Consider the following 19,141-nt stretch of genomic DNA (forward strand, 5'->3'; position numbering starts at 1 on the left):
GCAGCGCCAGGACCGCGGCGTTCAGCGCCATATTGGTGAGGTCACAACCGGCTTGGGCCGTTTCGGCGCCGTATTGACGAGGTCACTGCCAGCACGTCGCGCTTAGCGCCATCTTGGAAAGGTCACTTCCAGCCCGTCGCGCTCGGCGCCATATTGGTAAGGTCACTCCAACTAGTCGCGCTCGGCGCTGTATTGATGAGGTCACAGAAAGTCTGTCGCTCTCGGTGCCATATTGGTGAGGTCACCTACAGTCTGTCGCGCTCGGCGCCATCTTGGTGAGGTCACTACAACTCGGTGAGGGGAGTGCCAGCTTGAAGAGGGCCACTGCAAGCCTGCGGTGAGTGGTGGCGACTCAGTGAGGGCATTGTCAGCCTGCCGTGTGCAGTGCCAACTCGGTGAGGGCATTGCCAGCCTGCCGCGGACAGTGCCAGATTGCTGCCGGCAGCGGCAGCCCGCGGCGCCGCATTGGTAAGGTCACCGCCGGCTCCGGTGTTTTCGGCGCCGCATGACGAGTTCACAGCGAGACTGTCGCGCTCGGCGCCATCTTGGTAAGGTCACATTCAGCCTGTCGCGCTTCTCCCCTTGTTAGTGAGGGCTCTTGCAGACCTTCGCGCTCGGCGCCATATTGGTGAGATCACCGCCGGCTTGCCGCCGCTCGGTGCCAACTTGGTGAGCTTAATGTCAACTCCGTGAGGGCAGCGCCAGCTTGCAGAGAGTCACTGCCAGGCTGTGGTGAGCGGTGGCGACCTGGTGAGGGCATTGCCAGCCTAGCAGCCGGCAGCGCCAGGACCGCGGCGTTGGGCACCGTATTGGTAAGGTCACCGCCGGCTTGCGGCGCTTCGGCGCCCTATTGATGATGTCACAGGTAGACCGTCGCGCTCGGCGCCATCTTGGTAGGGTCATGTCCCGCCTGCGCGCTCATGGCCATATTAGTGAGGTCACTTCCAGACCGTCGATCTCGGCGCATTTTGGTGAAGTCACACGTACCGTCGCGCTGAGCGCCATATTGGTGAGGTCGCTTCCAGTCCGTCGCGCTCGGTGCCATATTGGTAAGGTCTCTTCCAACCCGTCGCGCTCAATGCCATCTTGGTGAGGGCAGTGCCCACTCGGTGAGGGCAGTGCCAGCTTGCAGATGGCCACTGACAGGCTGCGGCGAGCGGTGGCGACAGGGTGAGGTCCTCAGCAGCGCCCCCAAGCCAGGCTGCAGTGCTGCGGGGACAAGCTGAGGGCCTGAGTGGGCACTGGGGGGCGCTGGGCGGGGACGGGGAGGGACTGGGGGATTAGTAGGGGCATACAAGGAGGTGAGTGGGGGTCTCTGGGAGGCTAGTGGGCGGGTCTGGAGGTCCCTTGGAGGTCCCTAGGAGGGTCTGGGGGGTCCCTGGGTGGGTCTGAGGGTCCCTGAGCCCTCCCCCCGCAGGCTCTGGGTCTCCCGGGGGGCTGGAGGCCTGCGGGGGGAGGTCTCCTCCTTCCTGGAGCTGCTGGGGCTGTGCTGGAGACCATCGAGCGCTTCGGAGGGGCGGGGCAGGGGCAGGCCCCGCCCACGCCAGAGGACGCACCAATCAGCTGCTGACCCTCCCCGTCCTAACCAGTTCCCCCCCTCCCCAATAAAGCACCAAACTCCGCCAGGTGGACCCTGCCTTCATTTATGCAAATGAGGGGGCGGGGCACAGGGGTGACCATTCCCACAGCCCCCACAGGATCCACCAATCAGCTGCTGACCCTCCCGGTAACCCCTCCCCAACCCCCAACACATCTCCAAGGTACTCAAAGGCAGAGCCTGATATTCAAATATATGCAAATGAGGGAGGCAGAACAATAGACCACAGTCCACCAATCAGCAGCCACCTCCTAAACTCCTCCTCCAAAGGAAGCTCCAAATCTGTCACCATTTTATTAGTTACTGTGGGGCGGGGGCGGGGCCGAGGGAGCGGGGCAAGGCACAGCATGGGGAGAGGGCGTGGCTATAGATGGGCGGGGATAAGACACAGCATGGGGAGAGGGTGTGGCTATGGATGGGCGGGGACTAGACACAGCATGGAGGAGAGGGCGTGGCTATAGATGGGCGGGGATAAGACACAGCATGGGGAGAGGGTGTGGCTATGGATGGGCGGGGAATAGGCAGTGCATGGAGGGGGCGTGGCTAATGAAAAGGGGCGGGGACCAGACACAGAACAGGGAAGGGGGCGTGGCTCAGAAAGAAAGGGGCGGGGACTAGACAGCAAGGGGACAGGGGGTGTGGCTATGCAAATAAACAGGCAGCAACCAGCGCCAGGCAAGAAAGGCCAGGGAGGGGGCGTGGCTCCGCAGCCCAGGGGGCGTGGCTCCACCAGCCCACTCCTCCCGCAGCAGCAGACCCCTGCAGAGCCCTGCAGTGCCCTAGAGACATCTCCAGACTCCTACAGACAACTTCAGACCTTTCCAAGGGCTCTGCAGACGCTCACAGACCCCTGCAAACTCTTCACACCCCTAAGACCTCTACACACAGCCACAGCCTCCTCTGCAGAGCCCTGCAGCCCCCTCCACACCTTCAATGGATTCCTGCAGACACTTAACAGATGCCTGACAGAGCTCCACAGACCCCTGCAGACCTTTACAAGATGCCTGCAGACACCTGCGGGCCCAGAACAGAAACCTCCACACACCTGCTGAATGCTACAGACACTTGCACACCCCTCCAGCCTCCTAGAGACCTCTAGGGACCCCTCCCGACCTTTCCATAGAGCCCTGCAGACCCCTGCATGTCTTTAAGAGGCCCCTAGAGACCCCCACAGACCTCTACAGACTGCCAGAGAACCATGCAGACCCCTACAGACACCTCGAGACCTTTGCAAGGCACCTCAAGACCTTCACAGCCTTTTGAGACATCTACAGCACCACAGACACCTCTACAGACCCCGAACCACCTCCACAGACACCCAGAGAGCTCCACAGACTTCCAGAGAGCCCTCCAGGCCCCTAAGGGTACCTACAGATGCCTCCAGACCCCCGCACACCTCTGCACACTCAGAAAAGCCTCCAGGCCTTTTAGAAGACCCCTGCAGACACCTACAGACCTGGGCAGACTCCTACAGCTGCTTGCACAGCCCTGCAGACACCGACAGGCTCCTCCTGGCCTGCAAGCTCACACCATGTGCTCGCACTCAGCTCCTCCCCAGCACCCCCAGGGCTGCTCTTTATCGCCTCCGCCCCCAGCCCGCAGGCACAGGCAGGCTTCCTGCCGCCCACACGCAGCACCCTGCCCTTGCTCTCCTGGAACCTCACAAGCTTCGCCTGGGCCCAGCTCCCCTGCCTGCCCAGGTGTTTCCTGGATGCCATCCTGCCCCTCTGCTTGCTCTCCAGCACCACTCAGCTTGGGGCCACCTGCAAACACGCTGCCAGTGCACCTCTATCTCATTTGGGACAGTCACACTTTAGAGACACTGGACAAAAGTGTCCTGGAGCCAAAGAACTCCTTCACTGAATGCAGACACCTACAGACCCCTCCACACCTTTAACAGACCACTGCAGCCCACTGCAGAGCCCTCCAGACCTCCACAGACCCATTAAAAGGCACCTCCAGACCCAGGCAGACCTCTGCAGAGAACTAACAGAGCCCTGCAAATCCCTACGGGCATCTACGGACCCCTGCAGCTGCCTGCAAACACATACAGACCCCTACAGAGCTCCCCACACCCATCCAGACCCCTCCAGATATTTAACAGACCCCTGCACACATCTACAGACCCCTCCAGAGCCTTCACTGATGCCTGCAGGCACCTACAGACCCACACAGAAATCTCCAAACACCTACTCAACTCTACAGACCTCTGCAGACTCTCTCAGACCTTGACAAATAGCTACAGACCCCTTCACACCTCTGCAGACACCCACACTCACCTACACACCACCACAGACATGGACAAAGCTCAACAGGCACCTGCAGACCCCTCCACACCATTAAAATTGCCCAGAGACTCCTACAGAACCCTGCCAAAATCTACAGACCCTGACAGAGCTCTGCAGACCCCTCCAGACATTTGAAAGGTGCCTGCAGACCTCCACACCCCCCTAGAGACAGCTGCAGGCACCCACATTCCTCTACAAAGCTCTAGAGACCTCTACAGACAGCTACAGACCCCTCCAGACATTTAAGAGGTGCCTGCAGACCCCTGCAGCACCCTAGAGACATCTACAGACAACTTCAGACCTTTCCAAGGGCTCTGCAGACCCTTACAGACCCCTGCAAACTCTCCACACCCCTGAGACCTCTACACACACCCACAGCCTCCACTGCACCTCTACACAAGCCTGCAGCCCACTCCAGACCTTCCATGGATTCCTGCTCACACCACGGGAAAAAAAAGTAGCCTTTCTCTGGTAAGGAAGTCAGAAAGGAAGGGACTGACTCTGGAAAAGGAGAGACTCAGAACGGACACTGGGAAGAGTGGCCCGGGACAGGGAGGGAATGGGATTGACAGACAGGGAGTGGGCGGGGTCAGGGAGGGAATGGGATTGACTGACAGGGAGTGGGCGGGGACATGGAGGGGAATGGGATTGAGAGGGAGTGGGTGGGGACAAGGAGGGAATAGGATTGACTGACAGGGAATGGGCGGGGACAGGGAGGTAATGGGATTGACTGACAGGGAGTGGGCGTGGACAGAGGGGAATGGGATTGACTGACATTGAAAGGGCGGGGACAGGGAGGGAATGAAATTGACTGACAGGGAGTGGGCGGGGACAAGAAGGGAATGGGATTGACTGACAGGGATTGGGAGGGGAAGGGGAAGGGAATGGGATTGACTAACAGGGCGTGGGCAGGGACAGGGAAGGGAATGGGATTGAATGACATGGAGTGGGCGGGTACAGGGAGGGAATGGGATTGACTGACAGTGAGCGGGCGGGGACAGAGAGGGGAATGGGATTGAGTGACAAGGAGTGGGCGGGGACAGAGAGGGGAATGGGATTGAATGACAGGGAATGGCAGGGACAGGGAGGGGAATGGGATTGACTGTCAGGGAATGGCACGGACAGGGAGTAGAATGGCATTGACTGACAGGGAGTGAGCGGGGAGAGGGAGGGGATGGGATTGACTGACAGAGACTGGGCGGGGACAGGGGGGGAATAGGATTGACTGACAGAGACTGGGTAGGGAAAGGGAGGGAATGGGATTGACTGACAGTGCGAGGGGACAGAGAAGGGAATGGGATTGACTGACGGAGTTGGAGGGGACAGGGAGGGAATGAGATTGACTGACAGGGAGTTGGAGGGGTCAGGGAGGGGTATGGGATTGACTGACAGCGAGCAGGCGGGTACAGAGAAGGGAATGGGATTGACTGACAGGGAGTGGGCAGGGACAGGGAGGGGAATGGGATTGACTGACAGGGAATGGGCGGGGACAGGGAGGGAATGGGATTGACTGACAGGGAGTGGGAGGGGATGGGCAAGGAATGGAATTGACTAATAGGGAGTGGGCGGGGACAGGGAGGGAATTGGTTTGACTGATGGAGTGGGCGGGGACAGGGAGGGAATGGGATTGACTGATGGAGTGGGTGGGGACAGGGAGTGAATGGGATTGACTGACAGGGAATGGGCGGGGACAGGGAGGGAATGGCATTGGCTGACAGGGAGTGGGCAGGGACAGGGAGGGAATGGGATTGACTGACAGGGACTGGGAGGGACCAGGGAGGGAATGGGATTGACTGACAGGGACTGGGAGGGACCAGGGAGGGAATGGGATTGACTGACAGGGACTGGGAGGGACCAGGGAGGGAATGGGATTGACTGACAGCGAGCGGGCGGGGACAGAGAGGGGAGTGGGATTGACTGACAGGGCGTGGGAGGGGACAGGGAGGGAATGGGAATGACTGACAGGGAGTGGTCAGGGACAGGGAGGGAATGGAATTGACTGACAGGGAGTGGGAGGGGACAGGGAGGGGAATGGGCTTGAGTGACAGGGAATGGGCAGGGACTGGGAGGGAATGGAATTGACTGACAGGGAGTGGGTGGAGACAGGAGGGGAATGGAATTGAGAGGGAGTGGGCGGGGACAGGGAGAGAATGGGATTTACTGACAGGGAGTGGGCGGGGACAGGGAGGGAATGGGATTGACTGACAGGGAGTGGGCGGGGACAGGGAGGGAATTGGATTGACTGACAATGAATGGGTGGGGACAGGGAGGGAATGGGATTGACTGACAGGGAGAGGGCGTGGACAGAGGGGAATGGGATTGACTGACAGGGAGTGGGCAGGGATAGGGAGGGAATGGAATTGACGGACAGGGAGTGGGCGGGGACAGGAAGGGAGTGGGATCGACTGACAGGGAGTGGGCGGGGACAGGGAGGGAATGGGATTGACTGCCCGGGAGTGGGCGTGGACATAGGGGAATGGGATTGACTGACAGGGAGTGGGCAGGGACAGGGAGGGAATGGGATTGACTGACATGGAATGGGCGGGGACAGGGAGGGGAATGTGATTTACTGACAGGGAGTGGGTGGGGACAGGGAGGGAATTGGATAGACTGATGGAGTGGCTGGGGACAGGGGGGGAATCGGATTGACTGACAGGGAGTGGGCAGGGACAGGGAGGAGAATGGGATTGACTGACAGAGAGTGGGCGGGGACAGGGACGGAATGGGCTTGAGTGACAGGGAATGGGCAGGGACTGGGAGGGAATGGAATTGACTGACAGGGAGTGGGCCGGGACAGGGAGGGGAATGGGATTGACTGACAGGGGGTGGGCGGGGACTTGGAGGGAATTGTTTTGGCAAAGAGGGAGTGGGCGGGGATAGAGTGGAATGGGATTGACTGACAGAGAGTGGACGGGGTCCGGGAGGGCATGGAATTGACTAACAGGGAGTGGGTGGAGACAGGAGGGGAATGGAATTGAGAGGGAGTGGGCGGGGACAGGGAGAGAATGGGATTTACTGACAGGGTGTGGGCGGGGACAGGGAGGGAATGGGATTGACTGACAGGGAGTGGGCGGGGACAGGGACGGAATTGGATTGACTGACAGGGAGTGGGCGGGGACAGGGAGGGAATGAGATTGAATGACAGGGACTGGGCGGTGCCAGGGGGGGAATGGGATTGACTGACAGAGAGTGAGCGTGGAGACAGGGGAGTGAGATTGACTGACAGGGAGTGGGCGGGGACAGGGAGGGGAATCAGATTGACTGACAGGGAATGGGCGGGGTCAGGGAGGGAATGGGATTGACTGACAGGGATTTGGAGGGGACAGGGAGGGGTATGGGATTGACTGACAGCGAGTGGGTGGAGACAGAGTGGAGAATGGGAGTGACTGACAGGGAATGGGCGGGGACAGGGAGGGAATGGGATTGACTGACAGGGAGTGGGCGGGGACAGAGAAGGGAATGGGATTGACTGACAGGGAGCTGGAGGGGACAGGGAGGGGTATGGGATTGACTGACATGGAATGGGCGCGGACAGGGAGGGAATGGGATTGACTGACAGGGAGTGGGAGGGGATGGGCAAGGAATGGAATTGACTGACAGGGAGTGGGCGGGGACAGGGAGGGAATGGGATTGACTGACAGGGAGTGGGCGGGGACAGGGATGGAATTGGATTGACTGACAGTGAATGGCGGGGACAGGAAGTGAATGGGATTGACTGACAGGGAGTGGGCGGGGACAGGGAGGGAATGGCATTGGCTGACAGGGAGTGGGCAGGGACAGGGGGGGAATGGGATTGACTGACGGGGACTGGACGGGGCCAGGGAGGGAATGGGATTGACTGACAGGGAGTGGGCGGGGACAGGGAAGGAATGGAATTGACTGACAGGGAGTGGACGTGGACAGAGTGGGAATGGGATTGACTGACAGGGAGTGGGCGGGGACAGGGAGGGAATGGGATTGACTGACAGGGAGTGGGCGGGGATAGGGAGGGAATGGGATTGACTGACAATGAATGGGCGGGGACAGTGAGGGAATGGGATTGACTGACAGGGAGTGGGCAGGGACAGGAAGGGAGTGGGATCGACTGACAGGGAGTGGGCAGGGACAGGGAGGGAATGGGATTGACTGACAGGGAGTGGGCGTGGACATAGGGGAATGGGATTGACTGACTGGGAGTGGGCGTGGACAGGGAGGGAATGGGATTCACTGACAGGGAGTAGGTGGGGAAAGGGAGGGGAATGGGATTGACTGACCGGGAGTGGGCAGGGCCAGAGAGGGCAATAGGATTAACTGACCCGAGTTGGCGGGGATACAGAGGGGAATGGGATTGATTGACAGGGAATGGGGGGGGATAGGGAAGGGAATGGGATTGACTGACAAGGAGTGGGTGGGGACAGCAAGGGGAATGGGATTGATTGACAGGAACGGGGGGGTCAGGGAGGGGAATGGGATTGACTTACAAGGAGTGGGCGGGGACAGCAAAGGAATGGGATTGACTGACAAGGAGTGGGCGAGGACAGGGAAGGAATGGGATTGACTGACAGGGAGTGGGCGGGGACAGGGAGGGAATGTGATTGACTGACAGGAAGTGGGCAGGGACAGGGAGGGAATGGGATTGACTGACAGGAAGTGGGCAGGGATAGGGAGGGAATGGGTTGACAGACAGGGAGTGGGCGGGGACAGGGCGTGGAATGGTATTGACTGACAGGGAGTGGGGGGGACTAGTATGGAATGGGATTGACTGAGTGGGAGTGGGCGGGGACAGGAAGGGAATGGGATGGACTGACATGTAGTGGGCGTGGAGAGGGAGGGGAATGGGATTGACTGACTGGGAGTGGGCGGGGACTGGGAGGGAATGGGATTGACTGACACGGGAGTGGGCGGGGACTGGGAGGGAATGGGATTGACTGACACGGGAGTGGGCGGGGACAGGGAGGGAATGGGATTGACTAACTGGTAGTGGGCGGGACCAGGGAGGGAATGGGATTGAGTGACAGGGAGTGGGAGGGGATAGGGAGGGGAATGGGATTGACTGACAGGGAGTGGGCGGGGACAGGGAGGGAATGGGATTGACTGACAGGGAGTGGGCGGGGACAGGGAGGGGAATGGGATTGGGATCTGGAATGGATTGTGACTGACCGGTTAGGGCACTGGGCCAGAGTGGGATGGAGTGGGCGGGGACTTAGTAACGACTGGGAAGGGAATGAAAAGGGACTGGGATAGTCTGAAAAATAGTTGGAAGAGCCTGGAATGAAGTGGGAGGGGATTGGGAGGGACTGGGATGGGACTGGGATGTACTGGGAGCTAGTGGGATGTACTGGGAAGGTTTGGGTGAGGCCGGGTGGGATTGATAGGGGATTGGGAGGAAATGGGAGCAGACTGGGAGGGACAGCGAGAGACTGAGAGGGGACTGGGATGGACCTTTTAAGGACTGGATTGGGACTGGGTGAGGACTGGGTTGTACTGGGAAAGGACTGGAATGAGAGGGTTTGGAAGGGGCCTGGATGGGAACTGAAAGCGATCCTAGGAAGAACTGGGACAGAATGGGAGGGATTGAGAGGGGGTCTGGGAGAGACTGGAGCAGGATTGGGCAGGGACTGGGATGGGATTAGAGAGGGGCTGGGAGAGGTCTGGGAGGGAACTGGAAGGCACTGCAGAGGAATTGGGAGGGACTGGGAAGGATTCGGAGAGGTCTGGAAGGGAACTGGGAGGGACTGGGAGGGGGCTTGATGGGACTGGGAATCTTACCTGGAGGCACTGGGAGCTGCTCTGGGGGCGCTGGGAGCCTCCACTGTGCCCCTGCCGCCGTTTGGTCTCCCTCTCCCCTCCCTCCCTCCCGGCGCTGACAGAGCAGGAGGGCCAGAGCCACGCTCTGATTGGCCAGCGGGGCTCGGGCAGCAGCGCTCCCATTGGCTGCGCTGGGCCAGCCCCCCCCAGTTTGGGAACAGTGCGTCCCAGTTCGGGACCAGCCCCCCCAGTTTGGGACCAGTGCATCCCAGTTTGGGACCAGCCCCTCCCAGTCTGGGAACTGTGCATCCCAGTTCGGGACCAGCCCCCCCAGTTTGGGAACAGTGCGTCCCAGTTCGGGACCAGCCCCCCCAGTTTGGGAACAGTGCGTCCCAGTTCGGGACCAGCCCCCCCAGTTTGGGAACAGTGTGTCCCAGCTTGGGACCAGCCCCCCCAGTTTTGTTCCAGTGTGTCCCAGTTCGGGACCAGTCCCCCAGTTTGGGAACAGTGCGTCCCAGTTCGGGACCAGTCCCTCCCAGTTTTGTTCCAGTGTGTCCCAGTCTAGGACCAGTCCCTCCCAGTTTTGTTCAAGTGTGTCCCAGTTCAGGACCAGTCCCTCCCAGTTTTGTTCCAGCGTGTCCCAGTCTGGGACTAGTCCCTCCCAGTTTTGTTCCAATGTGTCCCAGTTTGGGACCAGTCACCCCCAGTTTTGATTCAGTGTGTCCCAGTCTGGGACCAGCCCCACACAGTTTTGTTCCAGTGTGTCCCAGTTTGGGACCAGTCACCCCCAGTTTTGTTCCAGTGTGTCCCAGTTTGGGACCAGTCACCCCCAGTTTTGTTTCACTGTGTCCCAGTCTGGGACCAGTCCCTCCCAGTTTTGTTCCAGTGCATCCCAGTTCGGGACCAGCCCCACCCAGTTTTGTTCCAGTGTGTCCCAGGGCGGGAAACTGGAAGGGACTGCAGAGGAATTGGGAGGGACAGGGCGGGATTCCGAGAGGTCTGGAATGGGACTGGGAGGGGACTTGTTGAGACTGGGATCCATACCTGGAGGCACTGGGAGCCATCCGGGAAGCACTGGGAGCTGAACTGGGAGCCGCCATTGTGTCCCCTGCCACCATTTTGTCTCCTTCCCTCCCTCCCTCCCTCCCTGACGCTGTGAGGGGAAAGAGCGGGAAAGCCAGGCTGCGCTGTGATTGGCCAGCGGGGCTTAGGCAGGAAGCGCTCCCATTGGCTGCACCGGGCCCAATTCCCCCACTTGGTGTGCACTTTGGGCCCAGTTCCTACCAGTTTGGGCCCAGTTTGGGACCACTTCCCTCCCAAGCCCACCCAGTCCCCTCCCATTTCCATCCCACTACCTCCCAAGCCCTCCAAATTCTATCCCAGTCCTTCTCATTTCTGTCCCAGCCACTCCCAGGGAGCCTGACTGGGAGGAACTGGGATGGAACTGGGTGTGACCAGCAGGGATGGGGCACAGGGTGCAGACTGTCAGGGATTGTCAGGGACTGGGAGGTAATTGGTAAGGACTGGGAGGAACTTGCTGTGACTGTGCGGGGATTGGGAGAGACTGGGATAGACAGGGAGGGCATTGGGAGGAGACTGGTAGGGCATTGGGACGGACTGGGAGGGAATGGGATGGAGTGTGAAGGGATCAGGGATGGAGTGGAGGGATTGGGAGGGACTGGGATGGCCTAGGAGGGGATGTGGAGGGCCTGGGAGAGAGGGATAGGGGCTCGGGAGTTAGTGGAGGGGACTGGGATATACTGGGAGATAGTGGGATGGAGCAGGAGAGATTGGGAGTGGATTGTGAGTGAGTGGAATGGCGATAGAAAGGGACTAGGAGGGACTGACAGAGTGGGAGGGGAATGGGATTGACCTGCATTGCGACTGGGAGAGGACTGAGAGGGACTGACATGTAGTGGGCGGAGGCAGGGAGTGGAATGCAATTGAGTGACAAGGAGTGGGCGGGGACAGGGAGGGTAATGGGATTGACTGACAAGGAGTGGGCGTGAACAGAGAGAGGAATGGGATTGACGGACAGGGAGTGGGCAGGGACAGGGAGGGAATTGGATTGACTGATAGGGAGTGGAGGGGGAAAGGGAGGGGAATGGGATTGACTGAGAGGGAGTGGGCGGGGACAGGGAGGGGAATGGGATTGAATGACAGGGGAGTGGGCGTGCACTGGGAGGGAATGGGATTGACTGTCAGGGGGAGGGCAGGGAGCTGAATGGGATTGACTGACAGGGAGTGGGCGGGGACAGGGAAGGGAATGGGATTCACTGACAGGGAGTGGGTGGGGACAGGGAAGGTAATGGGATTGACAGAAAAGGAGTGGGTGGGGACAGGGAGGGGAATGGGATTGACTGACAGGGAGTGGTCGGGAACAGGGAAGGGAATGGGTTTGACTGACAGGGAGTGGTCGGGTACAGGGAGGGAATGGGATTGACTGACAGAGAATGGGTGGGGACAGGGAGGGAATGGGATTGACTGACAGGGAGTGGGCGGGGACAGGGAGGGGAATGGGATTGACTGACAGGGAGTGGGCGGAGACATATAGGGGAATGAGATTGACTGACAGGGAGTGGGAGGGGACAGGTAGGGAATGGGATTGACTGACAGGGAGTGAAAGGGGACAGGGAAGGAATGGGATTGACTGACAGGGAGTGGGCGGGGACAGTGAGGAAATGGGATTGACTGACAGGGAGTGGGCGGGGACAGGGAGGGAATTGGATTGTCTGACAGGGAATGGGCGGGGAAAGGGAGGGAATGGAATTGACTGACAGGGAGTGGGCGGGGACATGTAGGGAGTGGAATCGACTGACAGGGAGTGGGCGGGGACAGGGAGGGAATGGGATTGACTGACAGGGAGTGGGCGGGGACATTAAGGGAGTGGAATCGACTGACAGGGAGTGGGCGGGGACAGGGAGGGAATGGGATTGACTGACAGGGAGTGGGCGTGGACATAGAGAGTGGGATTGACTGACAGGGAGTGGGCGGGGACAGGGAGGGAATGGGATTGATTGACAGGGAGTGGGAGGGGAAGGGGAAAGGAATGGGATTCACTGACAGGGCGTGGGCAGGGACAGGGAAGGGAATGGGATTGATTGACATGGAGTGGGGGGGTACAGGGAGGGAATGGGATTGACCAACAGGGAGTGGGCGGGGACAGGGTGGGAATGGGATTGACTGACAGGGAGTGGGCGGGGACAGGGAGTGAATGGGATTGACTGACAGGGAGTGGGCGGGGACAGGGAGGGAATGGGATTGACTGACAGGGAGTGGGTGGCGACAGGGAGGGAATTGGATTGACTGATGTAGTGGGTGGGGACAGGGAGGGAATTGGATTGACCGTTGGAATGGGCGGGGACAGGAAGGGAAAGGTAATGACTGATGGAGTGGTTGGGGACAGGGAGTGAATGGGATTGACTGACCTGGAATGGCAGGGACAGGGAGTGAATGGGATTGACTGACAGGGAATGGGCGGGGACAGGGAGGGAATGGGATTGACTGACAGGGAGTGAGCGTGGAGAGAGGGGAATGGAATTGATTGACAGGGAGTGGACGTAGACAGAGTGGGAATGGGATTGACTGACATGGAGTGGGTGGGGACAGGGAGGGAATGGGATCGTCAGGGAGTGGGTGGGGACAGGGAGGGAATTGGAGTGACAGATGGAGTCGTCGGGGACAGGGAGGGAATGGGATTGACTGATGGAGTGGGTGGGGACAGGGAGAGAATGGGATTGAGTGACAGGGAATGGTGGGGAAAGGAAGTGAATGGGATTGACTGACAGGGAGTGGGCGGGGACAGGGAGGGAATGGCATTGGCTGACAGGGACTGACCGGGGCCAGGGAGGGAATGGTACTGACTGACATGGAGTGGGCGGGGACAGGGAGGGAATGGGATTGACTGACAGGGAGTGGGCGGGGACAGGGAGGGAATTGGATAGTCTGACAGGGAATGGGCGGGGACAGGGAGGGAATGGGATTGACTGACAGGGAGTGGGCGTGGACATAGGGGAATGGGATTGACTGACAGGGAGTGGGCGGGGATAGAGAGGGAATGGGATTGACTGACAATGAATGGGCGGGGACAGGGAGGGAATGAAATTGACTGACAGGGAATGGGCGGGGACAGGGAGAGAATGGTATTGACTGACAGGGAGTGGGAGGGGACAGGGAGGGAATGGGATTGACTGACAGGGAATGGGCGGGGACAGGGAGGGAATGAAATTGACTGACAGGGAATGGGCGGAGATAGGGAAGGAATGGAATTAACTGACAGGGAGTGGGCGGGGACTACAAGGGAGTGGGATCGACTGACAGGGAGTGGGCGGAGACAGGGAGGGAATGGGATTGACTGATAGGGAGTGGGCGTGGACATAGGGGAATGGGATTGACTGACAGGGAGTGGGAGGGGACAGGGAGGGAATGGGACTGATTGACAGGGAATGGGCGGGGACAGGGAGGGAATGAAATTGACTGAGAGGGAATGGGCGGGGATAGGGAAGGAATGGAATTGACTGACAGGGAGTGGGCGGGGACTACAAGGGAGTGGGATCGACTGACAGGGAGTGGGCGGAGACAGGGAGGGAATGGGATTGACTGATAGGGAGTGGGCGGGGACAGGGAGGGAATGGGATTGATTGAAAGGGAGTGGGAGGGGAAGGGTAAGGGAATGGGATTGAATGACAGGGCGTGGGCAGGGATAGGGAGGGAATGGGATTGACTGACAATGAATGGGCGGGGACAGGGAGGGAATGGAATTGACTGACAGGGAGTGGGCGGGGACATGAAGGGAGTGGAATCGACTGACAGGGAGTGAGCGGGGACAGGGAGGGAATGGGATTGACTGACAGGGAGTGGGTGGCGCCATGGGGGGAATGGGATTCAATGACAGAGAGTGGGTAGGGATAGGGAGGGAATGGGATTGTCTGACAGGGAGTGGGAGGGGACAGGGAGGGAAACGGGACTGACTGACAGGGAGAGGGCGGGGACAGGGAGGGAATGGGATTGACTGACAGGGAGTGGGCGGGGACAGGAAGGGAATGGGATTGACTGACAGGGAGTGAGCGTGGAGAGAGGGGAGTGGAATTGACTGAAAGGGAGTGGACGTAGACAGAGTGGGAATGGGATTGACTGACATGGAGTGGGCGGGGACAGGGAGGGAATGGGAGCATCAGGGAGTGGGTGGGGACAGGGAGGGAATTGGATTGACAGATGGAGTCGGCGGGGACGGGGAGGGAATGGGATTGACTGATGGAGTGGGTGGGGACACGGAGAGAATGGGATTGAGTTACAGGGAATGGCGGGGAAAGGAAGTGAATGGCATTGGCTGACAGGGAGTGGGCAGGGACAGGGAGAGAATGGATTGACTGACAGGGACTGACCGGGGCCAGGGAGGGAATGGGATTGACTGACAATGAATGGGCGGGGACAGGGAGGGAATGGAATTGACTGACAGGGAGTGGGCCAGGACATGAAGGGAGCGGAATCGACTAACAGGGACTGGGCGGGGACAGGGAGGGAAAGGGATTGACTGACAGGGAGTGGGCGTGGACATAGGGGAATGGGATTGACTGACAGGGAGTGGGCGGGGACAGGGAGGGAATAGGATTGACTGACAGGGAGTGGGAGGGGACAGGGCGGGAATGGGATTGACTGACAGGGAGTGGGCGGGGACAGGGAGGGAATGGATTGACTGACAGGGAGTGGGCGGGGATAGAGAGAGAATGGGACTGACTGACAGGGAATGGGCGGGGAAAGGGAGGGAATGAAATTGACTGACAGGGAATGGGCGGGGACAGGGAGGGAATGGCATTGACTGACAGGGAGTGGGCAGGGATAGAGAGGGAATGGGATTGACTGACAATGAATGGGCGGGGATAGGGAGGGAATGGGATTGACTGACAGGGAGTGGGCGTGGACATAGGGGAATGGGATTGACTGACAGGGAGTGGGCAGGGACAGGGAGGGAATAGGATTGACTGACAGGGAGTGGGAGGGGACAGGGAGGGAATGGGATTGACTGACAGGGAGTGGGCGGGGATAGAGAGGGAATGGGACTGACTGACAGGGAATGGGCGGGGAAAGGGAGGGAATGAAATTTACTGACAGGGAATGGGCGGGGACAGGGAGGGAATGGCATTGACTGACAGGGAGTGGGCGGGGATAGAGAGGGAATGGGATTGACTGACAATGAATGGGCGGGGATAGGGAGGGAATGGAATTGACTGACAGGGAGTGGGCGGGGACAGGAAGGGAGTGGGATTGAATGACAGGGAGTGGGCGGAGACAGGGAGGGAATGCGATTGACTGACAGGGAAGGGCGTGGACATAGGGGAATGGGATTGACTGACAGGGAGTGGGCGGGGACAGGGAGGGAATTGGATTGACTGATGGAGTGGGTGGGGACAGGGAGGGAATTTGATTGACCGATGGAGAGGGCGGGGACAGGGAGGGAATGGGATTGACTGATGGAGTGGGTGGGGACAGGGAGGGAATTTGATTGACCGATGGAGAGGGCGGGGACAGGGAGGGAATGATATTGACTGATGGAGTGGTTGGGGACAGGGAGTGAATGGGATTGACTGACAGGGAATGGGCGGAGACAGGGAGGGAATGGGATTGACTGACAGGAAGTGGGCGGGGACAGGGAGGGGAAAGGGACTGACTGACAGGGAGTGAGCATGGAGAGAGGGGAATGGGATTGACTAAATGGGAGTGGGCGGGGACAGGGAGGGAATGGGATTGACTAACATGGAGTGGGCGGGGACAGGCAGGGAATGGGATCGTCAGGGAGTGGGTGGGGACAGGGAGGGAATTGGATTGACTAATGGAGTGGGCAGGGACAGGGAGGCAATGGGATTGACTGATGGAGTGGGTGGGGACAGGGAGAGAATGGGGTTGACTGAGCGGGAATGGCGGGGACAGGGAGGGAATGGGATTGACTGACAGGGAATGGGCGGGGACAGGGAGGGAATGGCATTGGCTGACAGGGAGTGGGCAGGGAAAGGGAGGGAATGGGATTGACTGACAGGGAGTGGGAGGGAAAGGGGAAGGGAATGGGATTGACTGACAGGGTGTGGGCAGGGACAGAGAAGTGAATGGGACTGATTGACATGGAGTGGGCGGGTACAGGGAGGGAATGGGATTGACTGACATGGAATGGACGGGGACAGGGAGGGGAATGTGATTTACTGACAGGGAGTGAGTGGCGACAGGGAGGTAATTCGATTGACTAATGGAGTGGGTGGAGACAGGGAGGGAATTGGATTGACCGATGGAGTGGGCGGGGACAGGGAGGGAATGATATTGACTGATGGAGTGGTTGAGGACAGGGAGGGAATGGGATTGACTGACAGGGAGTGGGCGGGGACAAGGAGCGGAATGGGATTGAGTGACAGGGAGTGGGCACGGAAAGAGAGCGAATGGGATAGACTGACAGGGAGTGGCCGGGGACAGGGAGGGAATGGGATTGACTGACAGGGAGTGGCCGGGGACAGGGAGGGAATGGGATTGACTGACAGGGAGTGGGCGGGGACAGGGAAGGGAATCGGATTGATTGACAATGAATGTGCGGAGACAGGGAGGGAATGAAATTGACTGACAGGGTTTGGGCGGGGAAAGGAAAGAATAGGATTGACTGACAGGGAGTGGGCGGGGGCAGGGAGGGGAATGGGATTGACTGACAGGGACTGGGCAGGGATAGGGAGGGAATGGGATTGACTGACAATGAATGGGCGGGGACAGGGAGGGAATGGAATTGACTGACAGGGAGTGGGCGGGGACAGGAAGGGAGTGGGGTCAACTGACAGGGAGTGGGCCGGGACAGGGAGGGAATGGGGTTGACTGACAGGGAGTGGGCGTGGACATAGGGGAATGGGATTGACTGACAGGGAGTGGGCGGGGACAGGGAGGCAATGGGATTGACTGACAGGGAGTGGGCGGGGAAGAGGAAGGGAATGGGATTGACTGACAGGGCGTGGGCAGGGACAGGGAAGGGAATGGGATTGATTGACATAGAGTGGGAGGGTACAGGGAGGGAATGGGATTGACTGACAGAGAGTTGGAGGGGACAGGGAGGGAATGGGATTGACCTACAGGGAGTGGGCGGAGACAGGGAGGGAATGGGAGTGACTGACAGGGAGTGAGCGGGGACCCGGGAATGGGATTGACTGACATGGAACGGGCGGGGACAGGGAGGGGAATGTGATTTACTGACAGGGAGTGGGTGGGGACAGGGAGGGAATTGGATTGACTGATGGAGTGGGCGGGGACAGGGAGGGAATGGGATTGACTGACAGGGAATGGGCGGGGACAGGGAGGGAATGGGATTGAATGACAGGGAGTGGGCGGGGACCGGGAGGGAATGGCATTGGCTGACAGGGAGTGGGCAGGGACAGGGAGGAGAATGGGATTGAGTGACAGGGAGTGGCCGGGGACAGAAAGGGAATGGGATTGACTGACAGGGAGTGGGCGGGGACAGAGAAGGGAATGGGATTGACTGACAGGGAATGGGCGGGGACAGGGAGGGAATGGGATTGATTGACAGGGAGTAGGCGGGGACAGAGAGGGAATGGAATTGACTAACAGGGAGTGGGCGTGGACGTAGGGGAATGGGATTGACTGACAGGGAGTGGGCGGGGACAGGTAGGGGAATGGGATTGACTGACAGGGAATGGGCGGGGACAGGGAGGGAATGGGATTGACTGACAGAGAGTAGGCGGGGACAGGGAGGGAATGGAATTGACTAACAGGGAGTGGGCGTGGACATAGGGGAATGGGATTGACTGACAGGGAGTGGGCGGGGACAGGGAGGGAAATGGGACTGAATAACAGGGAATGGGCGGGGACAGGGAGGGAATGGGATTGAATAACAGGGAATGGGCGGGGACAGGGAGGGAATGGCATTGGTTGACAGGGAGTGGGCAGGGACAGGGAGGGAATGGGATTGACTGACAGGGACTGGGCGGGGCCAGGGAGGGAATGGGATTGACTGACAGGGAGTGGGCGGGGACAGGGAGGGAATGGGATTGAACGAACAGGGAGTGGGCGGGGACATGAAGGGAGTGGAATCGACTGACAGGGAGTGGGCGGGGACAGGGAGGGAATGGGATTGACAGATGGAGTGCGCAGGGACAGGGAGGCAATGGGATTGACGGATGGAGTGGGTGGGGACAGGGAGAGAATGGCATTGACTGACAGGGAATGGCGGGGACAGGGAGTGAATGGGATTGACTGACAGGGAATGGGCTGGGACAGGGAGGGAATGGCATTGGCTGACAGGGAATGGGATTGACTGACAGGGAGTGGGAGGGTAAGGGGAAGGGAATGGGATTGACTGACAGGGTGTGGGCAGGGACAGAGAAGGGAATGGGACTGATTGACATGGAGTGGGCGGGTACAGGGAGGGAATGGGATTGAGCGACAGGGAGTGGGCGGGGACAGGGAGTGAATGAGATTGACTGACAGGGAGTACGCGGGGACAGGGAGGGAATGGGATTGACGGACAGGGAGTGGGCGGGGACAGGGA

General features: G+C 59.4%; 1 protein-coding gene across 1 annotated transcript in view; it reads left to right on the forward strand.

The window, feature by feature from the left end:
* Window positions 1-1,132: 1,132 nt before the first annotated feature.
* The window catches only part of LOC135184130 (uncharacterized), a 30,602-nt gene continuing 12,593 nt past the window's right edge, over window positions 1,133-19,141 (forward strand). The window contains exon 1 of the mRNA XM_064159719.1: window positions 1,133-1,170. Within this exon, the coding sequence (XP_064015789.1) occupies window positions 1,133-1,170 (38 nt within the window). The remainder of the gene's footprint in view (window positions 1,171-19,141) is intronic.

This window comes from Pogoniulus pusillus, chromosome 19 (genome assembly GCF_015220805.1).
Source record: "Pogoniulus pusillus isolate bPogPus1 chromosome 19, bPogPus1.pri, whole genome shotgun sequence".
NCBI lineage: Eukaryota > Metazoa > Chordata > Aves > Piciformes > Lybiidae > Pogoniulus > Pogoniulus pusillus.